Source organism: Myxine glutinosa, chromosome 1 (assembly GCF_964187855.1).
Source record: "Myxine glutinosa chromosome 1, kmMyxGlut1.1, whole genome shotgun sequence".
Lineage (NCBI taxonomy): Eukaryota > Metazoa > Chordata > Myxini > Myxiniformes > Myxinidae > Myxine > Myxine glutinosa.
In genome coordinates, this window is record NC_136261.1 from 349,157,979 (window position 1) to 349,180,611 (window position 22,633).

A 22,633-nucleotide genomic window follows, 5' to 3' on the forward strand; every position below is an offset into this window, starting at 1 on the left:
CTGGAAAGGTGGGAGCGGGCATGCCCGGACGCTCTGGGCAAGCCCTGGAAAGGCGAGTCTGGACATGCCCAGGCGTCCTGGACGCGGCCTGGCAAGTCGAGGCTGGGCGTGCCCGGGCGCTCTGGGTGAGCCCTGGAAAGGCGAGAGCAGGCATGCCCGGGAAAGACGAGACCGGGCGTGCCCGGGAACAGCGAGTCCGGGCATGCCCAGGAGAGGCACGTCTGGGCCCGTCCGGACGAGCCCGGCATGGCGATCGCGCCCTGGCCGCGTCCTGGCAGGTGCAAGGCGATTGTGTACATTCAGCGGGAACCGCTACACACGCCCCTCCAGAATCGACCTGCACCGGCAGGGTCAATTTAAGGGGGGTCCGGATGACCCGGCCGAAGCGACCCCTGGAGGGTCATGGGGGGGGGGGGGGCTTCCGATCCGGTGGTGGGTGGTCGAGCGGGGGGAACTGTAGACGGGGGGCGGCCTCGCCATGGAGGAAGGGCCAACCGTGGTGGTCGGTCGACGTCCACGTGCGCCGGTTTGAGTCGGTCCACAGAGATCCGGTCCGACCGGCCGCCGACGTCGACGACGAAGGACTTGTCGCCCCGTCGCAAGACCCGGAAGGGCCCGTCGTACGGCGGCCGGAGTGGCCCCCGGTGCGCGTCATGACGCACAAAGACGTACTCCGCTGTGTGAAGCGCCGGGGGGACGTAGGACTGGGGGCCACCGTGGCGGGACGTTGGCACGGGGGCAAATCGGCGGGCGGCCTCCTGGAGGTCCGAGCGCTGGTGTGCTGCGGACCAGGGACTGGTAGCGTCGGGCACGAACTCGCCCGGGACGCGGAGCGGCTGGCCGTAGACGAGCTCGGCGGCGGACGCCCGGAGGTCCTCCTTGGGGGCCGTGCGGAGGCCCAAAAGGACCCACGGCAGCCGGTCGGTCCAACCGTCGTCCTGAAGGCCGGCCATGAGTGCGGCCTTCATGGAGCGGTGAAACCGCTCGCACAACCCGTTGGCTTGGGGGTGGTAGGCCGTGGTGCGGTGCAGCGTGACCCCCAACGAGCGGGCGACCGCACCCCAAAGTTCGGACGTGAACTGTGGGCCGCGGTCGGACGAGATGTCCGCCGGTGCGCCGAAGCGCGCGACCCAGGTGGCGATGAACGCCTGCGCCACGTCGGCGGTGGTGGTGGAGGTGAGGGGCACGGCCTCCGGCCACCTGGTGGTCCTGTCCACCATGGTGAGCAGGTGGGTGAACCCCCGCGATGGGGGCAGGGGACCCACCAGGTCCACGTGGACGTGGTCGAAACGCCGTGCAGGCACGGTGAAAGGTGCTAGCGGGGCCTGGGTGTGGCGGTGAACCTTGGCCCGCTGGCAGGCCGTGCAGGCGTTGGCCCAGTCGCGGACGTTCTGTCGAAGGCCGTGCCAGACGAAACGCGCCGACACCAGCTTCTGAGAAGCTTTCCGGCCCGGGTGAGAAAGGCCGTGGATGGAGGCGAAGATGCGGCGCTGCCAGGAAACGGGCACGATGGGGCGAGGCTGGCCCTGGGAGACGTCGCAGAGCAGGACGGTGCCTGCGAAGGGGATGTCGGCCAGGCGGAGGCCCGTGTCCGCCGCCCGGAGGGCCTGCACCGAGGTGTCGGTGGTCTGGTCGGCCGCCATGAGCGCGAAGTCCACGCCGAGGTGGACCGCGTTCGCGCTGGCCCGAGAAAGACAGTCGGCCACGGCGTTGTCTTTGCCGGCGACGTGCCGGATGTCCGTGGTGAATTCCGACACGGCGGAGAGGTGGCGCTGCTGGCGGGCCGACCACGGCTCTGTGACTTTGGCCATTGCGTAGACCAACGGCTTGTGGTCGACGAAAGCCGTGAACGGGCAGCCCTCCAGGAGGTGTCAGAAATGGCAAACGGCCAGGAATAGACCGAGCAGCTCGCGGTCGAACGTGCTGTATTTTAACTCGTTCGGCCGGAGCTGCCGGCTGAAAAAAGCGAGTGGCTGCCAAACCCCGTCCACCCATTGTTCATGGACAGCGCCCACCGCGTAGTTGGAGGCGTCCGTAGTGAGGGCGATAGGCGCGTTTAGCACCGGGTGAGCCAGCAGCGTTGCATCGGCGAGGGCCCATTTTGCGCTCACGAAGGCCGCGTCCATGGCCGCGGACCAAACGATGTCATGCTTGGCCGGCTTGCCCCGGAGGGCCTCGTAAAGGGGCCGCATGAGCTGAGCAGCGCGGGGCACGAATTGGTGATAAAAATTCACCATGCCGAGGAACTCTTGTAGGGCCTTGATGGAACGGGGACGCGGGAACGTGGTGATGGCCTCGACCTTGGTCGGCAGCGGCACGGCCCCGGTCTTGGTGATGCGGTGGCCCAAAAAGTCAACGGTCGTCGTGCCGAAGTGGCATTTGGCCGGGTTGACAATTAAGCCGTGCTCGCTGAGGCGACCGAACAGTGTTCGGAGGTGGAGGAGGTGCTCGGCGCGGGACGTGCTGGCGACGAGGATGTCGTCCAGATAGACGAAAAGAAATGGCAGGTCGCGCAGCACACCGTCCATTAAGCGCTGGAACGCCTGGGCCGCGTTCTTGAGGCCAAACGGCATCCTCAAAAATTCGAACAGGCCGAACGGTGTGATGACGGCCGTCTTCGGGACGTCGGCCGCCCGGACAGGTACCTGGTGGTATCCCCGTATCAGGTCAATTTTGGAAAATATGACCCGTCCCGCCAAACGGGCGGAAAAGTCCTGGATGTGCGGGATCGGGTACCTGTCGGGGGTGGTAGCGTCGTTGAGGCGGCGGTAGTCGCCACACGGGCGCCATCCGCCCCCTGGCTTTGGCACGATGTGCAGTGGTGAGGCCCACGCGCTATTGGAGCGCCGCACGATGCCGAGGTGCTCCAACGCGTCGAACTCGGCCTTTGCCACGGCGAGCTTGGCCGGGTCGAGGCGGCGGGCCCTGGCGTAGACCGGCGGGCCCGTAGTGGGTATGTGGTGCTCGATCCCATGCCACACTGCGACGGCCGAAAACGTCGGCCGTGTGAGGGCCGGGAATTCCGCGAGCAGGCGAGCGAACTCGTTCGCCGTCGGGAGGGCGCACGCCAGTTCGGTCGGCGCGGAGCTGCTCATCGTGCACGCCAGGGAGCTGAAGGTCTCGGCGTTGACAAGGCGACGACGTTTGACGTCGACCAGCAGCCTGTGCGCGCAGAGGAAGTCGGCGCCCAGGAAAGCCATGGGGACGCAGGCGGTCACAAAGGTCCACTGAAAGCGCTGGCTGCCGAAGCAGAGGGTGACGTCGCGTGGGCCGAAAGTGCGTATGGCCGAGCCATTAGCAGCGACCAAAGAGGGGCCGCAAACGGCGTCCCGCCTGTCCTGCTCGGAGGCGGGTATGACGCTCAGTTGGGCGCCGGTGTCACAAAGGAAACCCCGCCCGGACGCTTTGTCCCGAATAAAAAGCAAGTTGCCCGAGTGGCCGGCGCTCATGGCTGGGAATGAACGCCGGCCCGGCCGTTTCCCGACTTGCCGAAAGTGCACGGGGGTCGGCACGTCCGAGCCTTATGTCCGAACCTGGCATGGTAATAACACCACGCCTGGTCAGGTGGAGGCTCCGGCCGTCGTGTCGGAAGCGGTTGGCGTGGCGTGGCGGCCACCAGTTGCACCGGCAGTTCGGCCTCCAACCACGCAGGGCGCTCGGGCGTCGCCTCGGACGGCGGCAGGCTCCAGGTAGACGCGCCGATGTGTTGGCCCGCCGAGGAGATCTTATCGGCTTCCCTGGCGAGGGCGCGGGGATCGGTGATCGACGTGCCAGCCAGGGCGAGGCGTACCGGGTGAGGCAGCTGGCGAAGGAACAGCTCGCGGAACAGAAAATCCGGAGAGTGCTCACCGAGCAACGAGAGCATATAGTCCATGCGCTCGGACGGGCGCGTGTCGCCGAGCTCGGGCAGGTCGAGCAGGCGCTGTGCGCGTGCCGCCGGTGAGAGGGCGAAAGCGTCGAGGAGGAGCGTCTTCAGCGCGTCATACTTGTCGGCAGCCGACGGGTGCTCGAGGAGGCTCAGGGCGCGGGCCGCGGTGGCGGAACCGAGTGCTGCCACGACGTGGTGGAAGCAGGTGTCGTCCGCGGTGATGCCTCGCAGGGCGAACTGGGAGTCAGCCTGGGCGAACCAAACAGCCGCGTGAGCCTCCCAGAAGGTAGGCAGTTTAAGAGTCACTGCCGTGTCCATGTCGGTAGGTCACCAGTGAAGGAGCTGCGCTCCAACGCGAGTCGAAAGAATTGACGCGACCAAAGACGGAATTCGTCCGAGTTGCTTTATTGAAACAAAACAGCTCAGGTATTCTGAAAAGCCCGTTTATCGGGCAGCAATATATATACACATTTATGCCCGGGCAAACCGAGACCGGGCATGCCCGGGTGTCAAGGGCGAGTCCTGGAAAGGCGAGTCTGGACATGCCCGGGCGTCCTGGACGCGGCCTGGCAAGTCGAGGCTGGGCATGCCCGAGCGCTCTGGGCGAGCCCTGGAAAGGCGAGAGCGGGCATGCCCGGACGCTCTGGGCGAGCCCTGGAAAGGCAAGTCTGGACATGCCCGGGCGTCCTGGACGCGGCCTGGCAAGTCGAGGCTGGGCGTGCCCGGGTGCTCTGGGCGAGCCCTGGAAAGGCGAGAGCGGGCATGCCCGGGAAAGACGAGACCGGGCGTGCCCCGGAGGTTCGGGCGTGCCCGGGAACAGCGAGTCCGGGCATGCCCAGGAGAGGCGCGTCTGGGCACGTCCGGACGAGCCCGGCATGGCGATCACGCCCTGGCCGCGTCCTGGCAGGTGCAAGGCGATTGTGTACATTCAGCGGGAACCGCTACAATGGTTTTCAATTACCTTTGTTTGTTCCTTTTCTATAACCCTGAGCACTATTTTGAGGCCTTTATTGGATTCATTGACCCAGAAAACATAGGATTAGCATATTTAATTAAGTTTCTAGGTTGACTAGAAGCTGAGATAGCGCAAAATATGTATTTTATGGCGGCCATTTTGAAAATCCAAAATGGCGGCCATGCAGGTGTCTGTCCAAATGCCAACATTGATTGTCGGATTCTCCATGCTCTGACGATTCCAAAAATGTACAGGTTTGCTAATCTCCCAAATTTTTGAATGAAATTATATTTGTTAACATAGTGAACCTGAGTATTGTACAGAATCTGTGCATTCTTCACTTGTTATGATTAAATGGACAACTTCGTTCCAATTTAGTTATTGAAAGATTTTCTTCAAAAAAGGGCGCCTCACACATTTGTCTGCATGTGATACGTGTTGCAGCATCTCCATGAGCCTTATAAACCGTATAAAATAAATAAATAAAAAACGGTCCTTACCAAATCACGGATACCAAGTGCACTTGGCACTTCACGAACACAACACATTATAATCAAATAAACGTACGATTGGAACAAGAATGTACAGGCTCAACATCGCCTCCGGATTTTTTGTAATACACATACAAGCTTAGTTATGACTATAACCAAAAGTCCAGGTTAGATTTGATCCACCTTTGATGGACTCAATACCGAGCCATGAACTGGAAACGCAGTGAACTGTATGATCCCACCTATCGCATTAACACTTTAATGGCAAACGTTTGCTTTGTTCCATATCACGCAAATCAGGGTATTCTCGTTTAGCGTTTTTCAGGAGGCTCAAACGAGTAGGCACAAAAAAGGCAGAAGTCTCATCCCGAAATGGAGGAGAGCGACATAAAAAAAAATACTTAAAACGATCTTTGCTTTCACAAATAAAACAATTGCACAGGTAAAAAAAAAGGAACAGGAAATGCCAGCACGCCATTCAACGGGCCAAGGCTTGAAGGACGATGGCGCAACAAGACGATAAATATGCAGGAAGTTCCTGGAAATTAAACTTGTGAAAATATTTTAATCCATATTCAGTCATTCACCAATGGAAATCCATAAAAAGAGAGCACAGTGCAATCGGTGCGAAATAAATGATGGGATGCATGCTGGGGGAGAGGGAGAAGAGGGGTGGAGAGCCCCGTGTGGGTTCTGGTCCGGGTTTTTTCCTCGTCACAGTGTTCATGATAGCCATGACGGCGTTGTCGACTTCACTCGATGCTCACGAGTTCCACTTCAAAAATCAACTTTGCATTTGGTGGGATTCTGGTCGTGAGGTTAAGGGCAACCAATCCCTAAATTCCGAAGCCTGACACCATCTGTTCCCAATATTTTACAAACCTTTCGACAGACTACACGGCACACATAATCAGAATATCTGGTAGATAGATAATCCGACTGTCAGTTAAGAAAATACAGTAGAGTCTCGTTAGATGAACCACTCAATAGATTTCCTTATAATGGGTGCAATTTTGGCGGACAGTCCAAATTTAACGAGTGAATTTCAATTAAACACAAGTAATGACATTCCGAATTTTTTTTGATAATATTCATTGTGGAAAAATAAAAAATATATATTATGGAAACCAGGAGCTGCAGGTCGAACTGCAAGAGGTGAAGTGTAGAATTTTTATTTTCTTTGCATGATTAACCCATGGACGCCTGATGCTCATGTGACCCGAATGATGGGGGTACCCTTAATTTTTGTATTTTATACGATACTTTAATTAGTCCCTGAGAGTAGATCGTGTTTCCAAGGCAGGGCACGTTTGAATAGGCCGAAACAAAATTGCGGCTTAAGATCCCAGTGATTTGACAGGGCTGACCGAGATGGTGCACCGCCATTTTGGCAAAGCTTTTTTTCTTTGTGATGAACATCTCCTAACTTATCTTCAAAAAACTGTGTTTAAACCCACCCAACTATCCAGTTTTCATTCGTGCACTCCCTTAAAGTTCGCTTCGCGTGCACGCAAAATTTGGGGCTGCTAGGTTTCATGGATTTTGGAGTTATGGAGGAGACACATACACACAGTCTTTTATTTTTGTAGATTTATGGGAAGAAGAACTGCGTGGGAATGGTGTGGGGGAGCCCTGGTGTAATATTCAACACAGCCATTCCAGAATTTTTTTTTTTTTGTATACAGGATCGAGGCTTGTGAAAGAGCTAACATTTATCACACAAAACAATCAAACAGACACACAAAACATATAATAAGGGTAGCGATAGACAAGATGGCGAGAGAGGGGGAAGCACAAACAAAACATTTGAGAGCAGGGGCATTGGGAGATCTGCGAGAGGGAGAGGGCTTGGGGGGGAGGAGGTGTGGGAAGGTGTGGGGGGGGGGGGGGGGGGAGAAGTATAAAACACAAGGACACTGCAAGGACTTCCAGGAAAGAAGTTGGTATTTAAAAAAACGTGGATCTGGGGTGAAATTAGCGGGGGTAGAAAAGATCAAGGTTTTGGATGGGGGAAGACAAGAGATGGTGGTGAACAGCTGTTTTAAAGACCTGGAGGGAGGAGTGGGTTTGAAGAGAGCGAGGGAGTTTGTTCCATAGGCGGGAGAAAAGAGGAGTGAAGGTGAGAAGAGAGTCTTGATTTTGGCAGTTTAACCATAAGAGGGTTGCAGGCAGATCTTGTGTGACCTGTAGGAATATTTGGGGGACAGAGCCCAGAGAGAGCTGGGGGAGCAAGGCCGGAGAGGAGTCGGTAGAAGACAGAAAGACCACCTAGCTGCCTGTGTGAGTGAGTGAAAGGCCCTCGGAGTCAGCTTCATCGTGGGAGATTCCAATGATTCTGAAAGCTTTGGTTTCAACAGCGTGAAGCTGAGCTAGGTGTGAGGCAGGAGCACCGGTCCAGAGGGGAGAACAGTATTCCATTGAGCTGCGGATGAAAGCCTTGTATGTGGTGAGGAGCTCAGGTGTGCTGTGGAAGGACTTCGCACGACGGAGGATGCCCAGTCGGCGACTGGATTTGGAGGCCAGCTTGGAAATGTGGTTTTCCCAGGAAAAACCATGGCAGATAGTGAGACCCAAAATCTTGAGTGACAGAACTTCTTGGAGAGGATTGTTGAGAAAGTAGATGGGAGGGGTTTCCAGTCGGTCTTTTCGGAGAGACATAGTAAGAGTGTGAGATTTGTCAGGATTGAAAGACATGTTCCACTTGTTTGACCAGTCTGTGATTTTGTCCAGGTCTGCAGAGAGTGAGGAGGCTGCAGACTGCCGATCTGAGGGATGAGGAATGGAGCGGCAGAGTGGAGTCATCAGCAAAGAGGTAGAGAGGATTTTCAAGAGAGTCAGAGAGATCATTGATGAAGAACAGAAAAAGCACAGGGCCCAGAACACTGCATTGGGGAATTCCAGCCTGAACAGGAAGGGGAGATGAGAGAAACCCAATGTACCTGTTCCCAATGTACCCAAACCCAATGTACAATGTACCTGTTCGTTATAACGAGACTACAATTTTATGCAAAAATAACATTATTTGCAGAGAGAAATCTGCAACGAACAGTCCATGAAGGATACTTCCCATCCGGTAGGCCCTTTTTCCCATACGCCCATTCGGACTCGATCTCCAGCCGAGCTTTTTCTCCGTTGCTCATCGTCATCAAAGCCTCATCCCACTGCAGGGCGACCACAGGAAAAGAGAAGCACAGCGACATTTGTTTAGATGGTTCAATCCCTCCCCACCCACAACCTCCCCACTGATCGCACATGTAGATGCCTCACCCTGCATGTAAAACACCAGGAGGAGAATTTATAGCTGGGCCGAGATTAAACCTCAGGCTAGACACGTCAGAGGCTTCAACCAACCTTCAACTACCTTGGAAATAATGTAGCAATTATCAATTCCAAAGGGTTCCTCTGTGTTTATTTATACATTTTCTTGCATCATGATTCAGAACTATAAAAGTTAGTGTGTTTAAGTTTCTTTTTTGATTTTGTTCCATCAAAGCTGAGACTGGTGTTGGGCTAGCGGCTAGGGTGCCAGCTTAGGATCCAAGGATCCTGGGTTCGAATCCCGGTCGATCGCTGAATTAACGCCAGGGGGGTTGACTCAGCCTGTCATCCTTCCGAGGTCGGCAAATTGAGTACCAGTACACTAGTAATTCCCTGTTTATCGTAAAAAGGCGACAAACAGGGTTGGCGGCAGGAAGGGCATCCGGCCGTAAAACATTGCTTCAAAGAGGGGACCAAAAAACAACAACAACCACGGTCCCCGAAAAGGCCAACCCCCGGTTCGCGGGGAAAAATGGCCTCTAAACGGTGGTTTAAAGCTGAGAAATTTGTTATTTTTGTATGGTTGTAATTTGGCCACTGCTTTTGTACTATTTATGACTTTTTTTGTAATAAATGGCAGTACTGTACTGCATGAGGCAAGTGTTCAGGTGTGAGAACATAAAACAGGTCAATGCACTTACACACAACATCAATTAACTGTTAAATCTTCATAAGTTAAGGTAAAGGCCACTTGACCCATGATACCTGTTCTGTATTCACTTGACAGCACTCCCAACAAGTGCAGGGATGACACATTATACAGATAATGCCATGTCAGGAATTTGACCGAGGATGGACCACACAATGGCCGACAGCATTTTAAAAGATACCTTGGGTTTTCGTACTTACACAGTATGCATCACTTAAAATACAAATGGGAGAACGGGCTTTACGTCTTCATCGGAAGGAAGACGTGCTCCAAATGCAACGACACCAGCACAACCTTCCACAACATTCCTCACTTGCAAACAAGTGGGAAGCTTCGTCTGTCACCACAAATTGTTCCGCACAGCTTTGAATTAATTTGGATTGATGAGCTCATTCTTTCCGCCTTTGCGTACAGTTGCACAATCTTCCTCAATTACAGAGCAATTAGCCAATCGTCAGCAACCTCAAAAGGTTGGCAGGTTAACCCCAATGGGCTCTAACCATAACTGGAAATCAAATGAAAGCTTGCTGCTCTTGCCAGGCAGTGGATGTTTCCCCTAAGGCACAGGGTGAAAATACTTGTTCAGTTTGTGAAGATTATCACACTTACCCCCTTGATGACCTTTCCCACCCCTACTTTAAAGGTCAAAGGATTCGAGCTCTTGCCTTTCTTGCCACCTGGAATGCAAATAACAAATATTACGCATTATCTAGTGGAGCTTCAAGACACCTGCCCATTAATTATTTAAACAATTCATCAAGCATCGACATGCATATAAATAAATAAACGGGTAAACCATCCAGCAAGTGGCATTTCATCTGAGTGATCAATTAAAAATATATTCAAGAAAGATTAACAAGAAAATACCTTTTAACAACAAGGTATCAACAAGAAAGAAGGGAAGAATATATATGAATGAATGATCGTTTTAAGGCCATTTTCCCCGCTAGAGCGGGGGTTAGCCTTGCGGGTCCCACGACAATCATGGTTCCCTGTTTGAGGCAATGTTTTTATGGCCGGATGCCCTTCCTGACGCCAACCCTTGGTCACGCTCTTACGATGCGCAGGGATACGGTGTACCTATTCTAAATCGGGGTACACACCGTGATCATTCATCCCAGCAAGCTGGTACTCAATTTGCCGACCTCGGAAGGATGACAGGCTGAGTCAACCCCCCTGGTGTTAATTTAGCGATCGACCGGGATTCGAACCCAGGATCCCAAGCCGGCACCCTAACCGCTAAGCCAACACCAGGCCAACAAGAAAGAAGGGAAGGTAAAACATTAAAAAGAAACCTTATCTCATGAACCTTTTATCGACCCCCGAACAGACGCCTGTAGTTACCACGATACAAAAAAAGGAAAAATAGGGGCAATACCACGGGGCGCTCACCTGGTCGAATGAAGCAGTCTACTAAACCGACTAAAGGTATATTAAACACAACAACAACAACAGGCATTTTAAGGCCATTTTCCCTTCAAGAGCGGGGGTTAGCAAAGGTATTTTAAACAGCATCAGGGTATTTTAAACCAATTTCAACAGGTTGCTAGAAGACAGGGCAACATGTCGAATCATACTAATGTAATCACAAGACTTTAAACAAACAAACAAAAACATACCTATTTTTGGGGGCAAACCCCACCACCCCATATACCTCCTCAGACCCCGATTTTAGTTAATGCCATGAACAAACATTGGAACATCACGGGTGATGAAAGTTGTGATCGAGTTTCATCAAAATTGTGTATGTAGTTTCAGAAAAGAGAGCAAATATCTACTTCAGGGGGTCAAACCCCCCACACATCCCCTTTCACCCTGATTTTTTTTTAATGCCGTGAACAAACTTTGGTACAACACGCATGACAAAGGTTGTGGTCAAGTCTCATCGAAATTGCGTGTGTAGTTTCTGAGAAGAAAGCAAATACCTATTTTTGGGGACAACAACCTCCCCTCCAGCCCCCCACCGTAGAGCCCTTAAGGCCCGATTTTTGTTAATGCTGTGAACAAACTTTGGTACATCAACAACAACACAACATGCATTTTAAAGGCCATTTTCCCTGCTAGAGCGGGGGTTAGCCTTGCGGTCCCCATGACAATCTTCTCCATTTTGCCCTATTTTCTGCATCTCCCCTTGTTAACCCCCTTGCCCGCATTTCTTCTTCCACCATCTTTAGCCAAGTCTTTCTCGGTCTTCCCCGTCTTCTACTTCCTTCTACATTCATTTCCATCACTCTTCTCAACCAGTCACTTTCATCCTTCCTCAACACATGACCAAACCATCTCAACCTGTTCCTCTTCACAGCATCAATCACAGGCTCTATTCCCATCATCTTTCGCAATTCATCATTTGTCTTCCTCTCTCTCAACGATACTCCGCACATCCGTCGAACCATTCGCATTTCCACCCTTTCCAACCTTCGTTGCTGCTCTACGTTCATTACCCATGTCTCGCTCCCATAAATCATAACACTTCTCACACATGCAGCATACACCTTTCCCTTCAGCTTCAACGACACTCCCCTCATCATCAGCACACCACTCAATTCCCGAAACTTCTTCCATGCACATCTCACTCGAGCAACAAACTTTGGTACATCATGGGTGATAAATGATGGTTGTGGTCAAGTTTCATCGAAATAGTATGCGTAGTTTCCGAGGAAAAAGCAAATTTCTATTTCGGCGGGTCAAACCTGGATCCACTTTGACCCCTGGTATACCCCCTTAAACCTCCATTTTAAAAAATGGCTGAACAAGCTTGAGTTGCAACATATCAAATATCGTTTGTGCCAAGTACGGTCACAATCCCATCAGCGGTTTCGGAGAAGTTGCAAGTGTTTACGAACTGACAGACGGACGACGCGCCATTGCATATGCTCCCCGGAACTACATTCCAGGTGAGCTAAAAAAAACTTTTGCCAGCTCTTCCATCAAAGGACAGTTTGTTGCAGGGGAAATTTTTTTGCAAGCATTTTTGCTCAGATTTTCATTCGTTAAATAAATGCAACTTGTGTATAATAAAAACGATATTGACAGAAAACAAAAGGCAAGTTAGGAGGATTTAGCAAATCCCATGCAGTGGGCCCGTGATTAATCGAGGCACTAAGAGTTAATGGTGAAGGACTTGCTACATGCATGAGGTAAGAGGCAATGGGGTCAGTAGAAAAAAAAGAAGAAAAAGTTTCTACTTTATGCGTATATAACATGTAGATGGCACCTTATAATCACCAAGTTTACAAAGAAAGGAGAATAAAACCTCCGGTATTGGAAGTGTAATTCATAATGCAGGTTGATCTACCGAGCCCGAGTCTAAGATGCAGGGTTCACCGGTTCCGTACACCAAAACTCGATACAAGTAGACGCACCGGCAGGAAGGTTGGAGTCGAAGACAGTGCCATCTTCCAACATGCCTTTGTACCAGCAGGAAACGGTGTCGCCACGCCGTGGGTAGCTCAACTTGTCACCTCGTTTCAGCACCGACTTGCTATACTTGGGCGGCTCCTGTGGCAAAGAGTAATGGGAAGAAGCAGTAAGCCTATCACCTATCCAAGACAAACCAATCGGCACAGCGAACTTGGCTCCTCAATTTGCAAGGCCAGACTTACCTGCTGACCTAGAGCTGTGAATACACACCTCGTCAACAGGCGGGGCTGCAGCGGCAACGGTGCTTTTTGAATTTGCTGCTGGCTTCTTCTCTACGCCCTTGCTTGGTTTCGGCTGGGCATTCTCTGCCTTATCCTCCTTAAATTTCTGAATCAGGATGTGAGGGTCGTGACAAGGGAATCAAAGCCATGTTAAACTCCACGATGACAGCACCAAAGAAGCACACAAATTAAATTGATAAATTCTCACCCCCGAAGGATAACATCATATTTGTAATAGTATGAGACGGGAACACATGGGAACACGTACATGTCGTTCTTTAATTCCCTGAAGTTGATATTGTGGTGTTCCGCTACTTACAGTCACCAGATATGAGAGGCAGTGTCACAGTGCATTTACTTTAGTATGTATTGTTCAGGAACTGATCCTTTGGGGTTAAATATTCTTGGTTGTACAGAAATTCAACAAACCTGGTAGTTATGGTCCCCACATAGCAAAAAGGTGCAAGAGCAGTATCATTTTTCTCCCTGCTAACTAGGGCCCTGGGACAGGGTCAAAAAGTCATATACCAGAAAATGCAATAAGGCCACATTTATGACGACACTTTGTATATGCCATCACCATTGGGGGACACATTAAATATGTAACGATTTTTTGGATTTGACTCCCAGTTCATTCCCCAGAGGGTGGGGACTACGGGTAAGATGGGTCAAAATAAGATAAAATTAGAGCAATGAGAGTGTGTCACCAATATGCCTTCGCATAGTCCCACAACGGGTATATGCCCTCGTTCACTGTCCTAAAATAAACAAGTTTAATTTAATCCCCTTCAGCTGTTTTCAAGGATCACATTTTCACCAGCCATGACAGGTTTCACATCGATCGGTGAAGCGGTTTCAGAGAAGGGATTTTTTTAAAATATCGGCTTTCAAGCTAATATGGCTGCCACACCACATGACATATGACCTTAAAAAATGTACACTTTGCATATGTATGGGTTTGGGATCATGTTTGTGAAGTTTCGTGTTGATCGGATATCGTTCGTTTTTCTATCCAATATGGCTGCCAAACCATGTGACCTACGACATCAAAATTTTCAAACTGTATGCAACAATGGTGTTGGATGATATTTGTAAGATTTCGCATCGATAAGGTAAGCGGTTTCAGAAATATAATTATTTAATATTTTCCTTCAATCCAATATGGCTGCCACACCATGTGACCAATGATGTTTTTGTGATCATCTTTTAATCGCCATGCCTAGTCAATGACACACGTAAAGTTTTGAGTCAATCGATTTGGTGGTTTGGAGATGTTTTTTGAGGTTTTAGGTTAAATCCAATACAGCTGCCAAACCATGTGACCTATGATGTCATAAATTTCATATTTCAATACAAATGGATCATAGATCATGTGCAAGCAATTTCAGATTTTTAGGAATTCAGGAATTCGAGTAAAACATTTTTGGCTGGTATACAAGGCAAGGTGTTGGTGTTGGTGTTGGTGTTGGGCCTGGTGTTGGTGTTGGGCTAGCGGCTAGGGTGCCGGCTTAGGATCCTAGGATCCTGGGTTCGAATCTCGGTCGATCGCCGAATTAATGCCAGGGGGGTTGACTCAGCCTGTCATCCTTCCGAGGTCGGCTAATTTGAGTACCAGTTCACTGGTAATTCCCTGTTTGTCGTTGAAGGCGGCAAAAAGGGTTGGCGTCAGGAAGGGCATCCGGACGTAAAACATTGCTTCAAAAAGGGGACCAAAAAACAACAACTACCACGGTCCCCGAAAAGGCCAACCCCCGCTTTGCGGGGAAAAATGGCCTCTAAACGGTGGTTGTACAAGGCAAGGCCTGGTGTTGGTGTAGCGGCTAGGGTGCCAGCTTAGGATCCTAGGATCGAATCCCGGTCGATCGCTGAATTAACGCCAGGGGGGTTGACTCAGCCTGTCATCCTTCCGAGGTCGGCTAATTGAGTACCAGTTCACTGGTAATTCCCTGTTTGTCGTAACAAGGCGACAAACAGGGTTGGCGGCAGGAAGGGCATCCGGCCGTAAAACATTGCTTCAAAAAGGGGACCAACAAAAACAACAACAACCACGGTGCCCGAAAAAGGCCAACCCCCACTTTGCGGGGAAAAATGGCCTCTAAAGGTGTTTTTTTTTTTTTTTTTTTAAATACAAGGGCATCCGGCCATAAAACATTGCTTCAAAAAGGGGGACCATGGTGCCCGGAAAAGGCCAACCCCTGCTCTGTGGGGAAAATGGCCTCTAAAGGTGGTTCATTCATTCATACCACTTCGCCTATGATGTCATCATTATCATGCTTTTCTTCCCCATTGGGAGTACTTGACAATGTGCCAAGTTTCAAATTTTTCCATTCAGCGGTTTCCGAGAAATAATTTTTTAACTAATTGCGTTTAATCCAAGATGGCTACCATACCACATGACCTATGATGTCACAATTATGATAAAAAAACATTTTGCATGGGTGTCACTCCTACCCTGAAAGTTTCGTCTCAATCGGACATGTTGTTGCTGAGAAAAACGAGGTTTAACCCATACGAATGGACAACCCGAAAACATAATGCCTCCGGCCACCTTCGGGGGCGCAGGCATAAAAATGAACTCAAAATTTGATATTGTGTCATTCCTGGTGGAATCTTCTGCCATCTTTCAACTTTGCTTTCGGTGAGAATAGTGGGGATTTGCGATGGCGTGCTGTCGACTTCACTGTGGTGTTTATTTTACTTTTATCTTTTTTGGCAAGCTTTTATTTTATTGGCAAGTAACATCCCAAATGTCTCTTGGCGAACCAACGTATTGTTACGGATCCGGGGGACGGCACTCCCGTTAGCAAGGGGGGTTTAATCCCCTTGTCTTGTTAAGCTGGCCGTCCGACCGGTCCTGGGGGTATGACGTGTGCAATGGAGTTTTGGGGCGTGGTGCCAACGAAAACAGCCCAATGCAACGGCGGCGAATGCCGCCGAAAACAGCCCAATGCAACGGCGACGAACGCCAACGAAAACAGCCCAGTGCAACGGCGACGAACGCCACCTTACTGGCACTTTGAAGAGACGATTGGGGCACTGAAAGGGACCTATCTTATTTGATTGATGCAACGTAGAGTCAACTATTGGAAACACAGCCTTACCTGGAACACATAATAATGACATAACTATAGAGAGGTCCTAAAGTGTCCTACGTGTTGTACATGGACCAACGAAGGTGCAATCTTTAATTAACAGCCAATTAAGGGGACATGTACACAGGGGTCATTTATAAGGGAATTTACTACTAAATTTACATGTGAAGGTTCTAAAAACCGTAACAGTATTGTTTTCCTCCAACTGCTCGGTTATCACGTGCTCGGTCGACTGTCAACAGTAAACATTGGTGGAACACTCATGCATGCGTCATGTCAAAGAGAGCTTTGTATTTTTAACAGAAAGAAAACTGCTGAGTATAATTAGGGCATGTCATACGGTAATTTGTTCCTCGCAATTCATCCAAATAAAACCAATAATTCAAAGGATAACTGTCAAAAAACCTCAACAGACTCCCTGGACAAATGGAGAATGTGGTGCAAGACCGCTTTAAAATTAGAGTTTGCAAGTCGAATAATCCGTTCTTTTTTCGATTACGGAAACACGACGAAAACAAAACACGGGTGGAATCGCAGCGGTGTCCGCTGAGCACCGTTGCTATGACGGGTCGATGTCAGCACACCTGATTCTGGAAAAGAAGCTCGTAGGACTTAGCCAGGTGTTCCTTGGTGGATGTTTTAGCCACATTCTTTAAACTGCCAAGCAACTTCTGCTCCTCGAGGAACTGCCAAAGGAACACACACCGATCCGAGAAACCTTCAAAAGCGCACGATTAATAGCAGACCATATCAAGCAATCACGGCTTTAAATCACAACGTAGAGTCAGACGACAATAACATTGAAGAATCGTTATGGGACTAACACTAATAACTCGAACGGCACTCAGAAGAGATCATACCTTCGCCTCATTGGCCATATCACTCAATGGTGAAGAATCCCGCAAAAAATTAAATAATTCTCATATCCGAATCCATATTCAGATCTTCATCAAAATCGATTCGATTCTTCCTTGTCACACACACAACCTGTCCAACAAGTTTCGTCCAAATCCATCCATAACATTTTGATATATCCCACAATGTATCATTTTTGGCCCTTTCGCCCAATGGTGAAGAATCGCACAAAAAAAATTAAATAATTCTCATATCCGAATCCATATTCAGATCTTCATCAAAATCGATTCGATTCTTCCTTGTCACACACACAACCTGTCCAACAAGTTTCGTCCAAATCCATCCATAACATTTTGATATATCCCACAATGTATCATTTTTGGCCCTTTCGCCCAATGGTGAAGAATCGCACAAAAAAAATTAAATAATTCTCATATCCGAATCCATATTCAGATCTTCACCAAAATCGAATCTATTTGTCCTTGTCAGACACCCAACCGGTCCACCAAGTTTCGTCCAAATCCGTCCACAACTTTTTGAGATATCCTGCTATGTATCGTTTTTGGCCCGATCTCCCAATGGTGAAGAATCACTTTTGGCCAGGACACAGACTTGTTGTTGTTGTTTTTTTTTTGTTTTTTTTGTATAAAAGATCGAGACTTAAGGGAAAAGGTAGCCAAAAGTTTCCTCCCGTACTTCGCTCGGCGCAAGGATGACAGTGTGTAACCGGAACCCGTTGCCGAGACAGCTAAGTGCGAGACCCGACAACACCGAACTGTCCTGGCCAAGCAATTTTGCAAAACTTTGACGCGGGTTCGATGCACAAGGGGATTAACGGACAAGGGAAGCGAGAGGGAGGACAAGGGCAAATAAGAAACTCGGATGACCTGGGTTCCTCGCATCACGAACCTATGTGAACGAGGCTTTCAGATGGGAACACAAACAGGCCAACCCAAACCTTGGCATCGAAATAAGTGAAACTTCAGCACATTTTTCATTATTCAAACAATTCGAGAATCCAAACACTCGACTATAATTAGGCCGAAATGTATCGACAGTGATACAGACACGTGTACGTCATAATCAAACACGAAACTGGATGCCTTTAACTCCAATCTCATCTTTCCATCCTCTAACTAGTTTTATTTTTTACTAACATGTTTCTCTATAAATAAATAAATAAGTTAAATTAAAAACACCATACATGTCTCCATGGCCCGTGGACCACATCGAAACCTGTCTGCTGCCCCAACTTCTGGGAAGGCAATGGCAAACCACCCAGTACCACGCCACAAACTGCTTTGGCGCAGTACGAACACTCTGTAAGGACTATGGTACTGTTAGTGCAGCTCGTCATCAAGAACTGCTTAAGCTGCAATGTACAGCACTGCATTGAGGGACATGACATGGACATGGACATGGGCATGATAGACTGCAGACATTTACTGTGCACGTTTCTACATTCCTATTCATAAACCATACGGTGGATATGAAAAGTAATGTCTCGTATTATTTTTCTCCAAAATAGGGAAAGACAGATACTAACATCGATCTTAGTTCTACCATGGTGCACATTTATTTATTTCTCAGTAGAATCACCACTGTGGTCTATACATTTTATTTTTATGCTGACAATGTACAAGTTGCTGACAACGTACAAGCTGTTTTGTGATGACGTCATGTTCTGCTGATTTAACTGGCGCTTCACATCGGCCTTGACATTATCCTTGGACGAAAATGTTCTCCATGAAGGTATTCCTTAAAAAAATTGGGGAAGAGATGAAAATCTGACGGCGCCAAGTCTGGGCTGGTGATCCTTTGTGGCGGTACTTCATTGACCGTCTCTTTCTCTCAGGATCGTAATGGTGCAGCCAACCCTCATCTCCAGTCAGTCACCCCGACCCTCATCTCCACTCAGTCACCCCAACTCTCATCTTCAGTCACCCCAACTCTCATCTCCAGTCACCCCAACCCTCATCTCCAGTCAGTCACCCCAACTCTCATCTTCAGTCACCCCAACTCTCATCTCCAGTCACCCCAACCCTCATCTCCAGTCAGTCACCCCAACTCTCATCTCCAGTCACTCCAACCCTCATCTCCAGTCACCCCAACCCTCATCTCCAGTCACCCCAACCCTCATCTCCAGTCAGTCACCCCAACCCTCATCTCCAGTCACCCCAACCCACATCTCCAGTCACCCCAACTCTCATCTCCAGTCACCCCAACCCTCATCTCCAGTCAGTCACCCCAACTCTCATCTTCAGTCACCCCAACTCTCATCTCCAGTCACCCCAACCCTCATCTCCAGTCAGTCACCCCAACTCTCATCTCCAGTCACTCCAACCCTCATCTCCAGTCACCCCAACCCTCATCTCCAGTCACCCCAACCCTCATCTCCAGTCAGTCACCCCAACTCTCATCTCCAGTCACCCCAACCCTCATCTCCAGTCAGTCACCCCAACTCTCATCTTCAGTCACCCCAACTCTCATCTCCAGTCACCCCAACCCTCATCTCCAGTCAGTCACCCCAACTCTCATCTCGTCACCCCAACCCTCATCTCCAGTCAGTCACCCCAACTCTCATCTCCAGTCACTCCAACCTTCATCTCCAGTCACCCCAACCCTCATCTCCAGTCACCCCAACCCTCATCTCCAGTCACCCCAACCCTCATCTCCAGTCAGTCACCCAAACTCTCATCTCCAGTCACCCCAACTCTCATCTCCAGTCACCCCAACCCTCATCTCCAGTCAGTCACCCCAACTCTCATCTTCAGTCACCCCAACTCTCATCTCCAGTCAGTCACCCAAACTCTCATCTCCAGTCACCCCAACTCTCATCTCGTCACCCCAACCCTCATCTCCAGTCAGTCACCCCAACTCTCATCTTCAGTCACCCCAACTCTCATCTCCAGTCACCCGAACTCTCATCTCCAGTCAGTCACCCCAACTCTCATCTCCAGTCACCCGAACTCTCATCTCCAGTCAGTCACCCCAACTCTCATCTCCAGTCACCCCAACTCTCATCTCCAGTCACCCCAACCCTCATCTCCAGTCACCCCAACTCTCATCTCCAGTCACCCCAACTCTCATCTCCAGTCGCCCCAACTCTCATCTCCAGTCAGTCACCCCAACTCTCATCTCCAGTCACCCCAACTCTCATCTCCAGTCAGTCACCCAAACTCTCATCTCCAGTCACCCCAACTCTCATCTCGTCACCCCAACCCTCATCTCCAGTCAGTCACCCCAACTCTCATCTCCAGTCACCCGAACTCTCATCTCCAGTCAGTCACCCCAACTCTCATCTCCAGTCACCCCAACTCTCATCTCCAGTCACCCCAACCCTCATCTCCAGTCACCCCAACTCTCATCTCCAGTCACCCCAACTCTCATCTCCAGTCGCCCCAACTCTCATCTCCAGTCAGTCACCCCAACTCTCATCTCCAGTCACCCCAACTCTCATCTCCAGTCACCCCAACCCTCATCTCCAGTCAGTCACCCCAACTCTCATCTTCAGTCACCCCAACTCTAATCTCCAGTCAGTCACCCCAACCCTCATCTCCAGTCAGTCACCCCAACCCTCATCTCCAGTCAGTCACCCCAACCCTCATCTCCAGTCAGTCACCCCAACCCTCATCTCCAGTCAGTCACCCCAACCCTCATCTCCAGTCAGTCACCCCAACTCTCATCTCCAGTCACCCCAACCCTCATCTCCAGTTAGTCACCCCAACTCTCATCTCCAGCGCTTCACCCTGCCCACTGACATCGTGCTACCCTACCCTATGCCATGTTGACTAACGTAGCACTGAGACGAGTGAGACATCCACCGTGTATCTGGCGTAACTCGTAAGAATCACGAAACCTCGCATCCAGTGGCGGGAAGAACTACTCTGACTACTGCGCTTTGTTTCATTGGAATATCTTTACCTGTTTGGACCCTCCTCGTGCCTTTCACCTTTATTTTTTGGCACAACCTCTGACACGTGAAAAACAAAACAAAAAAAAACACAATAGGCGGTGTATAAGCAGGTTTCTTAAAAAAAACATTTCTCTATTTCACCGACTACATGAAAGTCCCGTTCATAATTAAGGCCAATTCCCCTGTCGCCATTATATATTCTACGGTTTAAAAAAAAATCATTCACCAGTTTGTACTCGACTCATTTTCAAACTCTGAGTCTGAGCTTTTTCACAAATCGGCTTTCCTTGCTTGCCTCACGTCTGCCTGCCTCGAAGTACCTGATGCGACGCCTGCTGTTGAAGCAGTTGTATGATTTCTTTCTTGCTCACACGGTCCCCCTGGAGATCCTGAACCGACCACGGACCTTTCATTGACGCCATTGATGTCTGAGGAAAGGAACAATCCTTTATCCTTGGTAACGGAAAGGCGAGCTCTAGCTCCGCCCCGCGCCCTGTGATTGGGTTAGCGATCATCTACATAATACGTATGCATCTATGTTTGAAAATGAGGTTCGGAATGAAGTGGTAAACTGCAGTCTACAGCACAGGTAAATGGATAAAAATTTAAGGAAAGGAACAAATGGAAGGAAAATGTAGGACTAGGAGAAAATGAAGGGCAGGTTTTATGGATTCAATTTGAGAATGGTGGTGCTTATTGTCGTAAGTTCAGGAATCTACTTCAATCAAGTGGTTTATTAAAAACAATACCAAGCTCTCACAGAGCACACGGCCATCATGACGAGCCGCCTTCAACCACCGAAGCCACGCCCCCAGACGTCACTACGCACTACGTAGTACCAATCACAACACTTATGAGGCCAGCACTAAGGCCTGCCTTTTTATGATGAAAAAAGCTAAAAAACCAAACATTTAAACAGCCTTGGACGTGCACCTTGACCCCACGGCCAAGGCACACCGTCTATCAAGGCTGTCCTATTAACATGCACCTCAACCCAAAGGCTGAAGCACATGGTCATTCAAACACATGCATTCTGACCCCGAAGGGCCACATTGCATGGTCATGTAGCGACCCATGGGTCCCCCAAGCGAGACCAGCAACAGAATCGCCTTGCTCCAGCCGGTGACGTAACCGGCGGGCAAACCACGGCGCCGGGGTGGCCGGTCACGTGACCACCAAAGCGTGCCGCGCATGTGGTTATAATCCTTTGCACCTGTCGGTCACGTGACCACCAAAGCGCACCTCGCCTGAGAGACGTGGCTTTTGGTTTCGGTTGTGCTTTCTGGTTTTGATATATGTATATGCAGCCTGATAAACGGGCTTTTCAGAGTTCCCGAGTTGGTTTTTGTAATAAACATCTTCTCGGACGAGTTTGTGTCTTGCCCGTCACTTCGTCCGTCTCAAGCAAGGGCCCTGCTCTTCAGTCATACAATTGGACCCCTCCTCCATAGGAGGGAGTCCACTGACAAGGTATTACTCCTGTCAGGTAAGTATTTTTGAGAATGGTGGTGGTGTGGGTGGGGTGTACATGTAGATGGGTTGTTGGAGGTGGCTTCTTCTTCTTTTATATTCAGCACAAGACACCAGGGTTGCTTCATTGGCTGAAGGCGCCCCTGTAGGTTACGGGAGGCATACATTCATTGTGCCGGCGATAGCTCGCCTCCTCTTCACAAAGAACACCGTGGGGTCTTTAACGTCCGCCAAATAATGGCGGCTGACGGGGCGCCAGTCGTTCATCTGAGGGACGGCATCCTCATTGATTAATCACCCTGTCTGTGAAACACCAGGATGGAAGTTTATAACTAGATCATTCATTTTAATTATTTAAAATAAACTTACATGCTGCCT

At 49.9% G+C, this 22,633-nt stretch overlaps 1 protein-coding gene across 1 annotated transcript; it reads right to left on the minus strand.

Annotated features, from left to right (window-relative positions):
* Positions 1-5,859: 5,859 nt before the first annotated feature.
* On the minus strand, positions 5,860-21,380 carry FKBP3 (FKBP prolyl isomerase 3). Its single transcript, XM_068098747.2, has 7 exons — positions 21,106-21,380; positions 16,599-16,700; positions 12,912-13,028; positions 12,644-12,779; positions 9,891-9,958; positions 8,378-8,475; positions 5,860-6,121 (listed from the first exon to the last, which is right to left on the minus strand). Exons 1-7 carry the CDS (start codon positions 21,298-21,300, stop codon positions 6,067-6,069), a joined length of 771 nt encoding a protein of 256 aa, XP_067954848.1. The 5' UTR covers positions 21,301-21,380; the 3' UTR covers positions 5,860-6,066.
* Between the last annotated feature and the right edge of the window lie 1,253 nt (positions 21,381-22,633).